Source organism: Sinocyclocheilus grahami, unplaced genomic scaffold (genome assembly GCF_001515645.1).
Source record: "Sinocyclocheilus grahami isolate Dianchi unplaced genomic scaffold, SAMN03320097.WGS_v1.1 scaffold919.1, whole genome shotgun sequence".
Classification (NCBI taxonomy): Eukaryota; Metazoa; Chordata; class Actinopteri; order Cypriniformes; family Cyprinidae; genus Sinocyclocheilus; species Sinocyclocheilus grahami.
The window spans coordinates 122373-140423 of NW_015506098.1; the positions used below are offsets into that span (position 1 = coordinate 122373).

General features: G+C 36.4%; 1 protein-coding gene across 1 annotated transcript in view; it reads right to left on the minus strand.

The window, feature by feature from the left end:
• dlg1b (discs large MAGUK scaffold protein 1b) overlaps positions 1-18051 on the minus strand; it is a 147903-nt gene that overhangs the window by 63980 nt on the left and 65872 nt on the right. The window contains exons 5-6 of the mRNA XM_016249289.1: positions 16229-16396; positions 6665-6781 (exon numbers count right to left, since the gene is read on the minus strand). Coding sequence (XP_016104775.1) covers positions 6665-6781; positions 16229-16396 — 285 coding nt within the window. The remainder of the gene's footprint in view (positions 1-6664; positions 6782-16228; positions 16397-18051) is intronic.

Below are 18051 nucleotides of genomic sequence, written 5' to 3' on the forward strand. Positions count from 1 at the left end.
ATATATATATATATATATATATATATATATATATATATATATATATATATATATATATTCAGAACTTTAGCAGCCTATCTGTAGCTTCTCCATCACAGATCCTTTGAGGAGAGCATTTTGAAGACAACATTTTTCAGGTAGTAACTGGATGCAGATTCCACCAGACAGAATCTGCAGACTTTTCTTGCATTTTAAAAATTGGCATTCACAGATCTTTTAACTAAGATACTTCTAGATCTTTCTACATGTTTTTCTTGTGCATTGCACGCAAAAACAAACATCGAACATGATCATTGTTTTCTGATTTTTTAATAAATAAATGTTATGAGCGGTTTCTTTTTTAGTGAATCAAAACATGCTATGTGACCAGTGTAGTTTGATTCACAAAATGAATTATTGATTTCTAATATACTAATAACATCTTTTTAAAATAATATTTTTGGCTCTTTTTACTTCTACTTGAGAGGACTGCTGAAAAAAAAACAGAAGCGATGAAGGAGAAGAGAGGGGAGCACAATTAGGAAAGGACCACAAGTCGGGACTCTGACTAGTGTCACTTGAAGCGCTGTCAACAAGGCAATGGCTCAACCCAAAAAAAAACTTTTAAAACGTATTATTTATAAGTAAATAAAGTTACAGTTAATGGAATGCTACACCTATACAATATTTCCCTGAATAGTTTACATAACTAATACAGGGGTTTAGGGCTGAAACGATTCCTCGAATACAAAAAAAATCATATATGCTGTATAATTAATAAAATATAATATAATTTATAATCAAATAAATCAAAATAAATGCATCGAGGCTTCGTTTAGTCCATTTACTGTAACTACACACGGAACACCGTGTTTCCCCACGGACCATTATTACTGACTCACAACCCGATAAACGCTGGACCATAGACTGTAAAAAAAAAAGTGCTGGACATATTTAAGACCGTAAATCAATATGGTGGCTAGTTATCATGTCCCTCCCTACGTTAGCTATGTTTTGTGAAAGACTAAATGCCATTGTGCATAAAAATACCACAGAAAGAAAGCTAGTCAATATCACACGAAGAGTTTTCTCCAGTTTTCACCTCTAAAATCAGCATGATTACAAATGTGATTTTATTCAACAGTTCAATAAACAAGAAGGTAATATTATAAGACTTACGTTTTAGACACTATATTGCCTGTTTTTGCGTCTCTGAGCAACATGACGGCATTTCGTTCCTGAACGAATCAACCATTTAAATGATTCAGTTCAATCGCAATGAATCACTTCTTAACAGTCACTTCACATTTAATTTCACATTTAAAGTATCTTTTCATTCTTAAAATAATTTTCAATATCAGTATTCAATGTTTTATGTTTAAAATAATAAAATATTATTTATGCATTTGTAACAGCAGGTTAAATGCATTCATGTCCCTCTGTGTGGGAAAATTCATCCCATGCAGCTTCTGTGTTTCCTCTGCATTGCAAAGATGAATTTTGATACTGATATCATTTGTTTGGTAACAGCCCAAATGTTTTTTATTCTAATTGACTGATTAAATGTGAGAATTTGACTCAAAAGATGATGCACTTTTAGAAAAAAAAAAGGCTTTATAAAGGTAAAAATACCCATAAAATGTGAAAATCAATCTTATTGGAACAGATTAATTTCTATCACTGCTGTGAACTGACCAGCACACAGAATATGAAGGATATCAAAAACAAGTTTCACACACACACAAGTACGTAAAGGGACATTTAAGAGGGTTTATTCTCCAAATAACTCTAATTTCATGTTGCAGAAAAATGTGTTTAGAAATTGTGCATGGTCTCTTGCTCTTGTTCCAAGTTACCTTCCTGTCCACTGAGCTTTGCCTCTCACAAAAGCAACAAAGCCTTCCAAGAAGACAGTAAAGGCTTATGTCATGCTTGAGCTTTAGTTAGGCTGAAACTTGAAAGTTAAGTTGCACTACATAAATGCAATGTTTAGGTATTATTTTTATTACTATTATTTTGATTTATGTCTTAGTTTTGGTTTGTACTGTTTACCTTTTTTAAAGTAATGTGAAATTGATTTTTTTATTTATTTTTTTATTAATATTTTTTATTTTTTTATTTTATTGATATATTTGTATTTGCATTTTGAATGTAATTTGGCAATTAAATACATTAAATGGGTTTAGTTTTCATGGTTATTAATGTATGCAATTTCAGCAAGAAAAATGTAAATTTTTCTAAAAAGAAAACAAATTAGTTGTTTACTCTAAGAGATTCATCTTATCATCTCTTGTATTGCTCTTTAATAAAGAAAAATTACTTCTTATCCGATTACTCGATTAGAAAATAATCGATAGCTACAGCCCTACAGGGGTTAAAGGAAAAAAAAAATATCCTGAGCCTGAACTTTTTTCTGGGGGTTGGGGGATTGCGGGGGTGGACACATACACAGGGTAATTTGCCCAAAAAAAAAAACAAAAAAAAAACCTTATTTGAAAATGATTTTCCTTGAAACTAACTAGTAACATATCTGCCCTTCCCATTAGCCCTTGACAGGCTCAGACTACAGATTATGGTAGGCTATTTGAAACGGCAATACCAGGAAAGGTTACTCACTATAATGCAAACACATGTAACATTAGGATGCTTTTGATATCAAGTTTTGCTGGTTAGATTTGTCCTTGACAGGGTACAAGATAACCTACAATTTAAAACATGAAATTTCTGAAACTGTTTTGTTCAAAAGAAATAATAGTAAATTAAATACTAGGAAATTAATATAAAATAGGAAATATACAAAGACAGTTTACTACAGAAAACTACAGTTTAGTTCAATTAACAACAACAAAATAAAATGCTCCAAGAACTGGTAACTTAAACAGGGTTCGTACAGATACTGCAAAATGAAATTCCAGGACTTTCAAGGACTTTTCAAGCACTCCTTTTTTGGTTTTCAAGGACTACAATCAGATCTCACTTATTAAAAAATATGACTGTGGCAACTTTAACATTTGAAAGGATACTATGGCAAAGTTATCGCTTTCCTTATTCAAACTGATTTTTATTTTCACGAGTATATGACTGACCTGAAGAATGAAAGCTAGGCTATATCATACACTTGGAAAATTATGAGCTATATCACCGCTTATCAACACTAGGGGTGTGACAATAAACTTAGCTCACGAGATGAGACAAAATGCATATACTTGGTTCAATAGAACGAGACAATATTTTAATACTTTAAGAAATATTTGAATGACAAAATATTTGTCTTTTAATTACAAAAAGTAGAACAATGCAGGTATATTTTGAAATTTTTAACAAATCTAGGGCTTAACTAACCATTATTTTGCTAATCAAGTAATCTACTGATGATTTTGACAAGTATGTTTTAGTAATACAAAAAGAACTAAGTGAAAAATAGGCTTTAATATGACTATTTATATATAAAATAATGATGAGGCAATAATAATTGGCCTCAAATAAAGTATCAAAACCAAGTACATGGTTTTATTGAACAACTGTTAAAGACAATGTAATATGCCTATATTATAACAAATACCTGCAGAGGATTACCGCACAGTTTTCCCATATGAAAGTTAAGCAACCCAAACTCACCGCATATGCAGAGGAAGAGTTTAGCCCCTTTCACACATACAGTCTTCACTGGTAAATTGCCGTTAAGAGATCATGTGTGAACAGGACCTTTTCAAAACTACAGGTAAATTTGTTCTGCCAATCATATCATTCTTACGGAGATGACGTGATTACTCTGAGCTGTTTACAAAGCTCCGTTAATTATATAGAAAATAGCTTTTCTATATAAATATGGCTCTAGATGGAAATCTTTGACCATTGCACCTCACAGCTTTTTAGAATGTGGATACTATTATGCACGTCTCATGTTTACAGGACCAAAAATGTCTGATTGGCTTAATCAAATTAAATTGTTGAGTTTTGTAAGGAATTCTGAGTGCACATTCCCCAGAGGCCTAATGTTAACAGAATATCTGTGGACAGCCAAACACTGGGATTGTTTATTACCCTTTTTCTAAATGAAAAATGTTTAATCTATACACTTTGGGATCCCATTAAGGTTACATTTACTCACGTCTTCAACCTGAACGATGACTTGTAATCTGCAGGATTTTTTTCCAGATAATGTAGCAGTTACATCATTTAAATTACTAAAATGTAAAGAGGCCAACTGCAAAGTAATTGTGTCTTGATAAGGACTGGAATATATACACAAAAAAGCAAACAGTACCTTCTAACAACCCAGCAATAGATACAGCCCAAGCTATCATGTGGGTATTTAAACATGTAACATGCCTTTGATGACAAATTACATGCATCATTTGGCGACTAGGGACCATAACAGTAAATCTGACCAGTTAAATGAGCTTAAGCATTCCAATGTGTTCAACAGCCATGATTGGATCAGTGGCAAAGCATCGCTGCCATTCATGTCTGGAACATACACATTTTGTGCAGCGCATGTGTGTGTGTTCGCGTGTGTAAGACACTGCAAGCACTGCTGCATGACAGAGGCACGCAGGTTGCCAGGCAGCAGAGGGAAGAGATATGTGCTTTCACATTTTCTCATTGAAACACAATGACGTGCCAGACATCACACACTCACGCAGGTGACTGCCACAGTGTAATGCAGAACAATGCTCATATTTCACGCAACAAAACAAATGACTTTACTCTGGCCTTACGAGACGGTCTGTCAACCAGTGCCTTTCAGACTCCATGACGTACTAACAAAAAAATAACGCACCTCTGTTTTGTTAATGCACCTAGCTTCTCAATCTTGGCCATGATTAAATAGTCCATTCAGTCTTTTGAGTGGAAGGACATTTTACTTGTTATGAATCAGATTAATGCAGTTGCAAATGATGCACAATACATTGTTTTATACAAAGCAAATCAAGCAACTTCTGTCAACATCGAAAACTAAGTTTAAGCATGTATCATTTGCTTTACCGAGAGCAAGTTATTCACTGCAGTGATTGACACGCAGCATTTTCTTGTTGCGGAGTTCCAGACCTACCAACAAGTGCAGACGTCGCCTCTTGGTTCTCCTTAGGGTACCCATGATCCGGCGACCCATCTTTTTAGCATACCACACCGAGTTGAGCATTGTGGTCTGAGGCTGGAGTGTGCGTGTGTGGGGTTCACGCTTCAGTGAAATATAACTCGTTTCCTGACTCTGACCTGCCCCCCTCCACCTCTTCTTAGCCAGGCATCTCAAAGCCAGTTTCTGCACATAGTGCGTGCCGCTGATGAAAACATATGGTGCAGGTAGCTACAAAGAGCAGAACGCAGGACAAGAGGGGAAAAAAACAGGCTGCCTGGCGTACACAAACTGCAGCAGAAATAAAGCGCTTCGCAATCTGTGCAGCCCCCTGTAATGCTACTCGTTTCACCTTCTCTCTCTCTCTCTCACTGCTGTGGCTGATGCAGTTCCTGGCACGCTGATGCGATCGCGGCTGTGCAGTGGTGGGATGCGAGCTCAGTGCAGACGGCTGCAGGTGCCTGCGTTCGTCTCTTCCAGCTCAAAATGAGTCAGCAGGAAGCTGAGAGAGTGAGACTGGGTGCTTGACTTGGCTAGCACTGACTGCGCTCCACTCTGATTGCCTGAAAGAAATTAGTCCAGAGGCTTGCGATGCAGACGTTACTCCAATGCTGTGCCTCTCTGACAAACGGCTGCAGTGTCCATTTGCTACATTGTGATAAAAGAGAAGACGATGTTTTCCTCACGTTGTCTTGGAGATGAGGCAGGGTAACATCGTTCCCTGTGCCAGTGGAAATTCCTGGGTTGTAGGGGACAGTGCTCTGGCACCTTGACCTCTTCGCATTCGTTGTGGTCTCCTGATGCTTTCTTGAATGTGCGATCAAGCCATTCAACTTTGCCACATGGGGAGATATATCAGGTCTGACGTCACTGACGGGAAATGGGAGGCAGCTCAAGGCTCATGATTTGTATGAGAAAAGTGACTGAAGGACACAGCCTCACCTCAAACCCATACCAACACCGCCTCATACTTAAGATGCTTGTGGCAAAAAAATGCAAACTGTTTTCAGGCCTGAATAAGCACATCCACCTCATAAATCCCAAGACCAGAAAAGTCATTCAGAAAAGGAGTCAACGAGGAATTTGCTATTCATCTTATATAATGGGACAAGATCCTGAAGCTCGAAAAAACATTGGCCATACGCTGTGGAAGCAATGGTGCTTCCATGTATGACGGCATGCACCAACAGATAACAAATGCAACAGCAAAGCTATCGCTGCAACATATGAAGCCAAACAACTGTTGCATTTAAAAACACAAGTCTATCATTTAACTAGAACCCACGTGTGTAGATTCTAGCAGGCTCATGCACTTATCAAAATGAAATTTTGCATAAATACAAATAGGAAGGACAATGAGAGGTACAATGCAAGAGTTGTACTGTACTGTACCCTCTAGTGACAGCATTAAGTCTGATCAAATGCATTCAAATCATCATGAAACGATGAAAAGCTGCATCGACCAGTCACACTGATCACATTGAGATGATCGACACTAGACCGCACATGACTGACAGCCATATGACAAACACAGAATTGGCAAACTGCAGGTACTACATCAGAAGCACATAAAGATGCTTGCCAAGTCAGACGAGTGACTGTTACCTGGACGGTCACAGGACTTTGAGGGTACGGGTTGGAGAGAGGAGTAGTAGGAGTCGGAGGACTCTCCTCGTTCACTACAGTGGATGGCCCATCGAAGATGCATTCCAGCGACTCAACCTACAGAGGGGGCATGAACTCACTGTATTACAATACAAGCTTGACTTGAAAGTGCCAACAATTACATCATCACGAGAAGATAAAAGAGACAGACAATAGAACAAATGGGAAGCAAGATCTAGAGCTAGTGAAATGTTCACCTTGACAGAATTTTGGGGCATTATATGCATGTTTAACAGCCTATGATACCCAAAAATGCGGTCCCTAGACCAGGCAAGCTTACTAGGTTTTGAGACAAAGCCAAAGAGTCACCAAAACAGAAAGTGGTATGATAAGGATGCTTAAGTTGATGAAACACAGACCATATATACAGTGGGTACGGAAAGTATTCAGACCCCCTTAAATTTTTCACTCTTTGTTATATTGCAGCCATTTGCTAAAATCATTTAAGTTAATTTTTTTTCCTCATTAATGTACACACAGCACCCCATATTGACAGAAAAACACAGAATTGTTGACATTTATGCAGATTTATTAAAAAAGAAAAACTGAAATAACACATGGTCCTAAGTATTCAGTTCTGTCAATATGCGGTGCTGTGTGTACATTAATGAGGAAAAAAAATTAACTGAAATGATTTTAGCAAATGGCTGCAATATAACAAAGAGTGAAAAATTTAAGGGGGTCTGAATACTTTCCGTACCCACTGTACATATAATCACCAGGATGGAAACATTAATCCCAAATGGCAACTATGAGGACCACGAAGACAAAAGTATACTTTAAACTCAACGCAAAATACATTAATTTATGAAAAGACTCTTGGAACAGAATGTCAGCCTATAACCTAAATGGACTAGGGGATGTCACGATTTGTCGATTTTATTTAACTATTCGATTTTTTAAAATCTTCGACTTCATTTTGCTCGTGTCGACTAACCATTAAAATACCAGAAGTGGCGCATTACACGAACGAGAATCCATAAAACTAATTATTAGACTGTTTCCCAAGGCTGCATATATTAAACCCATTTAAAATAATTAAGCATAATTGTGAATTCACAAACGCTACAATTTAATTAAATAATTATATTTGATTATTCTAATAGTTCTAATACAGTATATTAGCTTTAATTATTTACATGCGTGTAGGTTAAGTACATGCGTCACACAGCGGCTCCGTTCACAGTAGTTCCACAGGAACTGTTATCATTTACATATGTGGAGGGTCTCAAACTCCATCTCTGCATGTTGTTGTGAGTTTAGGTTTATTATAACGTTCATCTGGGAACGCAACGTGCGCCATTTCGTCAGATTTGTAAGGTAAATCATTTATAAATCTACGCAAACTCAGGAAGATACATCGCGATTTCAAAATAAAAGCTCAAACACTCACTCAGAGTTTACACGTTTTGATGTCCACATATTCTTTTAATTAAAGTGGCTATAGCATTTCTGTCCAAAAGAAATGGCCAAATATTAAAGATTAAGTGGACATTTGAATTAAATGGTGCTTGGTCAATATTAAGTATTAGATCGCACAGCAATGTGTAAAAACAATCTTCGGGCCGTTGGTGCCTTCTGCAGGTCTTTGTTGTAATGCGTAATGTACATTAGCTCTATTGTTTATAATACATTATGTATTTTAACAGTTTTGTTCAATAAAATTCAATAAAAATCGTTAGTGGCAGCCCTAAAATGGACCATGCCAAAATCACTCCCACCTCCATGAAAACCATTAAGAACGGTTCGGAACAGTTCACAAACAAAATAAGAAATAAATAATCTGGTTCCCCACTTCAAAATATATCACTTAAAATATCTTATTTTATGTTCAACAAAAGTAAGAAATTCATACAAGTCTGGAACAACTTGTGGATAACTAAATGATGACAATTTTCATTTTTGGGGGTGAACTGTCCATTTAATGCATGAACACATAGCAAAGGTATTTATATTGATACATCATGACCACTAGAAACAGCATGTACAATTGCAATGACTATTACAGAACACAAGGTGGCAATAGAATGTACCACAGATGAACTAACCTCTAAATGTTTTCCTCACAAAGTATCCTTATCAAATTGTTATATATGTGTTTATATTGTTATAGGTGTTTATATCACCCTGCAGCCACACTGAAGCTAAGTAGGGTTGAGCCTGGTCAGTACCTGGATGGGAGACCTACTGGGAAAACTAGGTTGCTGTTGGAAGAGGTGTTAGTGAGGCTAGAAGGGGGTGCTCACCCTGTGGTCTGTGTGGGTCCTAACACCCCAGTGTAGTGACGGGGACACTATACTGACAAAAAGCACCGTCTTTCGCATGAGATGTTAAACCGAGGTCCTGACTCTCTGTGGTCATTAAAAATCCCAGGATGTCCTTCGAAAAAGAGTAGGGGTGTAACCCCGGCATCCTGGCCAAATTCGCCCATTGGCCTCTGATCATCATGGCCTCCTAACCATCCCCATATCTGCTGATTGGCTTCATCACTCCACTCTGATGTCTCCTCTCCACCAATAAGCTGGTGTGTGGTGGGCGTTCTGGTGCAATATGGCTGCCGTCGCATCATCCAGGTGGATGCTGCACACTGGTGGTGGTTGAGGAGATTCCCCCCTTCTATGTACAGCGCTTTGAGAGCCAAGAAAAGCACTATATAAATATAAGGAATTATTATTATTATTATTATTATTATAAGATCAATTACAGGGGCAATAATACCTAAGAGTGTCCACAATATATAAACAAAAATATATTTTTTAAAAAATTCAAAATGAGTGCCAATATTTAGAAATGTACTTTGTATTTCAAATGGTTTTGAAAAACTTTTATACCATTTTTGTACCTTTACTGCACCTTAATATAGTTTAAAAATATATATTTTTACCACGATCATGAATTATTAATTATTTACAAATCGGGAAATGCATCACATGACATTTTACAACTTGAACTAATCTAAAATTATTATATTTAAAGAACCTTACATACCTTAACACAGTCATAAGGGGTGGCAATGGTCTACGATATATTTTATTGTTTTATGTTTTTTTCCTTCTGCATATTTCTCCATTTTGGTTGAATCGCATGGCTTTGATTTTGTGGACGAAAGTTTTTAGAATATTAATAAGCAGTAAAGCAGTTTTGTTTAGTTTTTTTCTCCAAATAATAAGGACTACGGAAAACTATTTAATAAGCTTTTTAAAAATTCTTGTAATCAATTAATTTAAATGATTATTATAATGATTAATCAACTAACTCAATTATTTCACAGACTAACCAGTAGGTTTTGATACATTTTTCAGCTTTTGCAATTCGTTAAAATATTGAGCTATACATATTCTATATCATATATATGTATAGCTGCCTTATAGCAGAACATTAAGTTGTAATTCTAACTAAAAGTGACTCTAGGCGCGTTTCCATTACCCTTCAAATTGCGCAAATTGAAATTGCGAATTGAAAATATGCCTAATGGAAACACGTCAATTTCACAAAAACGGCCATATATCGCAAAAAAGTTTTTACGCTCGCATGAGGTGGTTTTTCAGGCAATGCGAAAAAGGATTAATTCGCAAAACTGCAATGGAAACGGCTTTTTCGCATTTACAGGTCACATGGCGCATGTAAAACGTCATATGATCATTCTTCAATGTACTATAACATCCAAGAAACACTTCATAAGTGGCCGCGCTCCAGTATAAGGGGCTTTCCCTACTATTAATACTTAGACTATTTACATTGCACATGTCTGCGGTGCAGTGTGGCACTCTGATACGGTCACTGAAGTTGATTACGGCCACTCAATGCTTGTGTTTATGTTTTTATACAGTCTATGGTTTATTCCAGCCGCACTACGCACGTTTCTGAAGCGGCACTCTTTGCTGCTAAGATACACGCATAAGCCTCCTTTAAATAAATATAGCCAAAATCCGTCAAAATCCCACCAAAATCTGTTGCCATGACTTATCGCAAAAGGCAAAAGGTTATGTTTTAGCCGCATAACATTGGTTAATAGAAACGCCGTCATTTCCCAATACTTTTTTATCGACATTCAGAAAATATTGCCAAAGTTTTGCGCAAATCTGTAATGGAAACGCGCCTACTGACACTGTTTTTCATGTTTAATACTGTAAAGCTGCTTGTCTATTGCATGAAGTAAAGCAATCTATTGCATAAAGTGTTACAAAAAAAACATGATGTGACTTTACTGGATTGACGATTGCAGAACTGGCGCAAACATCCACATCACTATGATCCAATGCTTTCTTAACTACTGTTTTCCCACACTAGAGCTGCATGATTAATCGTTAAAAGATTGCGATCTAAATTCAAACACCCCTGAGATCTAATTTCTAAATGACAACGATTCTCCCGTGTCTATTAAACCTTTGAAAAATTCTTACCGGAAATCAAATCTGTGTACACACTGCCGCTGACATAGAGAGCAGACATTTACCATGTTTGGGTAAGAAACAGCTTCACAAACATTCTTTTCAACTATAAATGATTATTTCTGTCTTACAGTCATTCATATTGTCACAGAAATACTGGGATGAATGTTTATAGTTCAGATATAAACATTAATGTCTATGGTAGCGATCAAAATAGAGCAATTGCCCTTTTGAAAGTAACTGGTGCTTCAAATAATGTTTGTGTTGATTGCCTTGTTTCACCACTAGTTCGCGAAAAGTAACTGTTAAAGGGGTCATATGATGCGATTTTAAGTTTTCCTTTCTCTTTGGAGTGTTACAAGCTGTTCATGAATAGATAAGATCCCTAAAGTTGCAAAGGTTAAAGTCTCAAACCCAAAGAGATCGTTTATAGTTCAGATATAAACATTAATGTCTATGGTAGCGATCAAAATAGAGCAATTGCCCTTTTGAAAGTAACTGGTGCTTCAAATAATGTTTGTGTTGATTGCCTTGTTTCACCACTAGTTGGCGAAAAGTAACTGTTAAAGGGGTCATATGATGCGATTTTAAGTTTTCCTTTCTCTTTGGAGTGTTACAAGCTGTTCATGAATAGATAAGATCCCTAAAGTTGCAAAGGTTAAAGTCTCAAACCCAAAGAGATATTCTTTATAAAAGTTAAGACTCGTCCACGCCCTCCTAAAACGCCTCGTTTAAACACATGTCCCACATATCTACGTCCCTGTGTGGGAAGATTTGCATAACACTGGTCAAATGTTCATGCAAAGAAAGAAGGCGTAACTTTGATTCTCGCTGTAGCGTTGTTGCTGCCGCCGCCATGTCGTGGAGACGCTGTGTGTTTCGTTGTGAAAGCGAAACTACTTTGTTTGGTCTTCCATAAGAGGACACAACTAGAAATCAGTGTTAAAGTTGTATTTACAACACTGTTCCAGAACAGTTCAAATAAAATATTCAGATGCGTGCAGCGCACTTTACGGAGGACGAGGACTGTTTCCTGGGAGAGTAGCCTACAATGCCGGTGTTCTGACAAATAATGCTGACTCACAGCCTGTAAGTACGTTTTCATATTTAAAGGACTTGCCACTGATGATTCAAATGTGAGTTTTGAGCAGTGTAGAGCAGCGCTTTTTGTTTGTTGTTTCTCCAAACACAAATGCAGACATGGTTTTATGTTTACGCGGCGCGATGCAACGCGTAAAAATACAGGATAAGTCATTATAATCAGTAATTATGTCCCCACTGGATGCAACAAATACCTCGTTTGTCACGGGTTTTATTGGTTTTGTTTTGTCGCGTCAGGACACGGCATCACAGTATGGTAAGGGGCGTAACATTTCTGTCACACGCTTGAGGTATTCGGCCAATCACAACGCACTGGATTGCTGGCCAATCAGAGCACACCTCACTTTTAAGAACGATGAGCTTTGTAAAAATCGATGCGTTTCAGAAAGGCGGCGCATAGATGAGAAACAATAATGTACAGTATGTGGAAAATAATGTGTTTTTTTTTTACCTTAAACCGCATAAACACATTTCATTACACCAAATACACAAAATAATATTATTTTTTAGCAACGTCATATGACCCCTTTACAAAAAATTTATTTATCATTGAATGAATAATTCATTCAAGAGATTCGTTCAAAAAAGCTGATTCATCCAGTAATGAAACAAGGGAAGTATTTACGAGTGAGTCATTGAATCATTAATTCAAACCACTTTTTCATAATTTTAATACTAAAAATTGGTGTATTAAAACCCTTTAACTGTCACCCGTCCCCTCTGTGGGACGCATAAGTTTACTTCACTATATTACAATTAAATCCTAATCTAATAATGACAAACTATATATCGTTGGAAAGGTCTAAGACTCCTAAATAGATATTTTACCAATGTTTTTGTAAAAAATTATGTAGGAAAAGTAATAGATTAATTTATGACAAGAGTGCACCTCAAAAAATCTACATCATAACAGGAGTTCTGACCTTTGTAGCAAAAAGTCTTATTTGTTGCCTTTTCTCGATCACACTTTAGAAATCATCAGAAATTATTTATCAATTGAAAACTTTAAATCTCAAAATTCATCCTTTGAAACCCATTTTAAAATCAAACATTGCATTACCATGAAAATGGTACATCAATATCATGTTACAAAATGTTTTCGTTCATGAATTATAAAAATTTAAGTTTGGATCGTGCACTTTCACGTCTATGTTCAAAAATGTGAGTGACAGTTAAAGGGTTAAATATATTTTGAATACATATTAAAATGTTTAATAATTCATTCAAATTAAACACTTTTAAATAGACTGCAGCAATAATATTTTGTCACACATTATTTTGTTTAGTTCAGAATCGTAGGAGACGTGATCTCTATTTGAGACAAAAAAAAATCATAATTCTCAATTTATCCAGAATCGTGCAGCTCTATCCCATGCTGTCATTTTTGTTGTGTGTTTATTTTGTTATTGAGAGGAAAGTGTGAAGCATATATTTACACATTTGTCTAAACGCCATTCTCAGCATCGGGATGTTCACCAACAGTAAACAGCTGCTTGATTATATTAAAGAACGAAAAAGAACTTCACCATGAGTATATATGGGGACCTGTACACATGACAGCATTTTTTCTTTATTTGTAGTTCTGTAAAAATGTTCCACACTCTGCTGGTTCAGATTTGTTTGCAATTCTTATAAGCATGTCTTCAATTGGATTGCAGCTGGGTGGCCTGAATTACAGTTTTGTGCTACAGCGCCACACTGGTCAAACTGCATTATTGCAGGCCCTTACATTGGGTCATATGAGATCTATCAACTATTCAACAACAAAAATATTTGTCAACAACTTTTTTTTTTATTGTCGACTAATCATTTTAGTCCTATTCAGTAGATACATTCACCACAATGTTCGCAGTGGTTACAAAATTAATAGACAGTACCGGGGTAGGAGCACCATTTAAAGCAGTGGTTCTCAACCAATGGGCCAGGGCTAACTATGAGGCCTAAACAAATTTTCCAAACAAACAAATCCAAAAAACAAAGGGAGCCACAGGATAATTTCAAATATGCAAATGAATAAGTTAATAAGTTGCTATTAATATATTTAAATAATATTAACTAAATATTCTCTCATATTTATTTTTATTTTCTCATATTGTCTTTTGATTTTATCTTAATTTTTTATTGAAGAACATAGAGTTCTGGAAAATAGAACAGAAATTCTTGAATCGCTAAGTCAATCATGGTTAATGCAATATATTAAATTAATCACTTTAATTAATTGAATATATGAATAAAAAGTTTGAATACAAGCAGCTTTTCATGATTACTGCAGAAATACCAGAAATATCCGCATATACAGTGGGGCCTCATACGGGGGGATGGGTTGGGTGCTGTTTAGAGGGTCTCTGAGGAGATGCGGAGGTGACTTACAGATGGGCCATAACTGTATTGCAAGGGTGTGTCTGAGATGGATGGTAGGTTGTGAAGGTGCTGAGGGAATGAAACGGTGCCAGTTTAAGTGTGAGCAGTAAAGGTTATGAGAAGTGGCACGTGTTATTTCTCATCTGTGGTTTGTTGTGTGCATGCTTCTGGCTTAGGCTCTGATCAGGACTGAGGGGGAGCTGTGGGATCATAAATCTAAAGGCAGAAGAGTGCACTGGAGCACAACAGGAGCAGGACGAGTGCTTGTAAATGTTCACAAATACATAACTACTCGCAGCAAATTCATAGTCTCTGGACACAGTCACCCTGCTGCCTTCCACTCAGCACACAGAAACGGTGTTTCACCTTGCATGTTTCTTAATCACTGTAACGTGTCAATAACTTTAAGAACTACCGCAAAGTTAAAGAAATTGAAAACCTTGAAAATCAATGCGAATCATTAGAAGATTTGCAATTAGATATGAATTGCAATTCATGTACATCAATTTTTTTTCTCCCCCATTTTATTTACTCACCCATATACTGTGCAAAAACTTTCAATGAACAACAAACAACATTTCAGTCTTTTTCTGATATCAGAAGAGCTGGAATATAGCGCTCAGGTAATATGGACCCCCTTTTTTTTTTTTTTTTTTTTTTTTTTTTTTTTTTTTTTTCGCCCCACACCCAGAAATAAATTTTTTAAGAGCACACACACAAAAACAATCACAACTGCTGTCATTTTTGGGAACGCAAACCTGTTAGCCAGTTCTGGGAGGTAATTATACCAAATCATTTTGATGGCAGACTTTGGCTCAGGCATTTCAGACTGACTAAAATCAAATTTAAGATGGTCTTTTTCTGATATGAGAAGAGCTTGAATATAGCCCTCAGGTTATATTGGCCCCCTTTTTTTTTTTTTTTTTGCTTTTTTTCTTCATTTTGTAGCTCGACAACCTGAGAATTAAGTTCTAAGTCATTCATACAGGTTTGCAATGACATTAGGGAGAGTAAATGCTATTAACTAATAGTATACATTTCAAAGCCGCTCATCTAAAAGCATTAAATACATGTCCCATATTTCATGTATAACTCTAATAAACATTAAGTCTTTGAAAGAAGTAAGGGCAGCAATGTATGTCTTTGTATCCACTATGCCAGTCTTTCATATTGATCGATGTCCATTCAGCAATTCAACAGATTATAAATCAGCCTGTGGGTCCTGCAAACCCCTCTAAGTTATAAAGCACTCTGCACACTAATAATGAGATTTCCATTGAACCAAGTGCATTGGTGGATTAAGAGCCTATCATTCTATTGATAGAATTACATTTTTTTATCCTGACCTAGTAGTATGCTTAAAACAAAATTATTCATTTTGATTGTATGTGGTAAAAAAAAACAACAAACAAATTGACCATACAATAGCTATTCTTATGGCTGCCTGATTGTTTTCTTGAAATATTCCAAGGAGGGGAAACCATTCTAAAACCTAAAGGGTGTGTTTGTGTGTTGTGTATGTAAAGAGTGATGCACACACAGTTATAACAAACCACATGGTAGAATTTGGACAACAAGGTGATCGACAACACAGCAAATGTTAAAATATGTGAACTGATCAGGAAGTCTAGATTCCAAGACCAGGACCTACCTTCATTGGGGAGATATGTGCATGTGCCACATAACCGTGGACGTTCTCAATCTGGGAGATGTTCTTCTCAGCCACTTGAACCAGCTCTGGCCCAGGAGCCTCATCAGTGAACTGGGGCGAGCTCTGCTCCTGTGGAGATCCTGTGTCTTCATCATGGTGTCTGTACTTCTGCAGAGAACAACAGAGACCAGTCAGACAAGATGAGATGAATACCTTGTTGTAAGGAGATTTGAGACCTTTTGAGGTCTTATTTTCCCTTTGACACCTGCTTGGTTTGTACTGATGGTTTCTGCTTGGTTTGAACTGCAGTCACAAAAACCCTATATTCCAAAACCCAATAAGAATCCTACAGAGGCAGAATTTTAAGCCACATGTCAGATGTGAAAGTTGTTCCAAAAGGTAGGTTACTTAATTACGCTGCTTGTCAGAGAAGGCAATCCCAATATGCATTGACAAAAAAATAATTCCAAAATGTTAAGAGAAACATTCTAAGCTTATTTCATTCAATACCCAGAAGGTACAATAAATAAAAATAGTTAAAAAATAGTTTGGGGATTGTTAGGGTGCTGCCTTAGAAGTCTGCAAAGTAGGCAGCAAGGCATCTCACTAAGTTTTGGAACACAGCTTAGATATCTGAGACATGTCATATAGACAATCATAAACATGAAATTTGGAAGACGTTAAAGACTGGAGGTTTATGTTTTAGTTCATTGTAGTAACCAGTAGTCAGGATTGATTGGGGGATGGCAGATACTTTAATACTAAAATGTATGGAAAGCTTTGACTGAAAGAAGAGATGCATTGAAGTGTTTGGTTAAAGGACTGTAAGGAAAGTGTCAGCTCATGTTCAGCAGACACAAATACTTATGTCCTTATCTGTAAACCTGGATATGACCTGAAAGTGAACATACTAAAAACACGAATAAGATTTGAGAACTGCAGTGAAGAAGAGACTTTAAGGGTAATAAGGACTTGCATTCAGAAGACTTAGGATAACCAGGACGACTTAGACCCAATAATGAGCCTAATATAAAGTTGTATAGACATTTTAGAGCCTGAAACATCCTGATGCTGTATGATTTCTTTGCAAGGGAAAAAGCAGCATCAGCATTCTTCAAAGGTGTTCCAAAAAGGTCACTTAATATTAAGCATCATCACTGTGTCTGGATAGAATGGTTTGGGGAAAAGCAAAATCATCCAATTTTGAAGCAATATAAGGAAGTAAATAATTTATACTCCCTCATTTGAAATTAAACATTACACAATATACTTTTTGAAGTATCATATATATTGTAACCAACTATACTTATCCACATTTAAATTCTAGAAACAGAAAGCTCTCAAACCATACATACCCTTGCAATACAGTAGTGCTTTCACATGATAATGAATGGGTTTCCCTTCCTCTAAAATAAACAGTGGTACATGCTTACACAAAAAGGTAGCTGATGAGCGGTTTCCACACAGGCGGAGGATGGCCACAGTTGCTATGGCAACAGGTTTATCAGCTACAGACTACTTCTTAATATAGGTAAGCCAGTGATTCAAGCAGCCTTATTTAAAGCTAACACAAGGCTCAATTGTACTGGTTTACCCACTTAGATTTATGCATTTGCATAAAAAAAGTAATTAGGATTGACACTGAAAAGTGTTTGGCTTTCTTCCCATTATGCAAGTATAAGAGATATTGTTTATATCATCCACAATATGTTTTGGAAAATGTAATAATGGGCTTTGATGTCGACCTAGATAATCATCTTAACTCTCACTCCACATAATCATCTGTCCATCAGACAGCTACCATCATATTCTTAAACAATGTC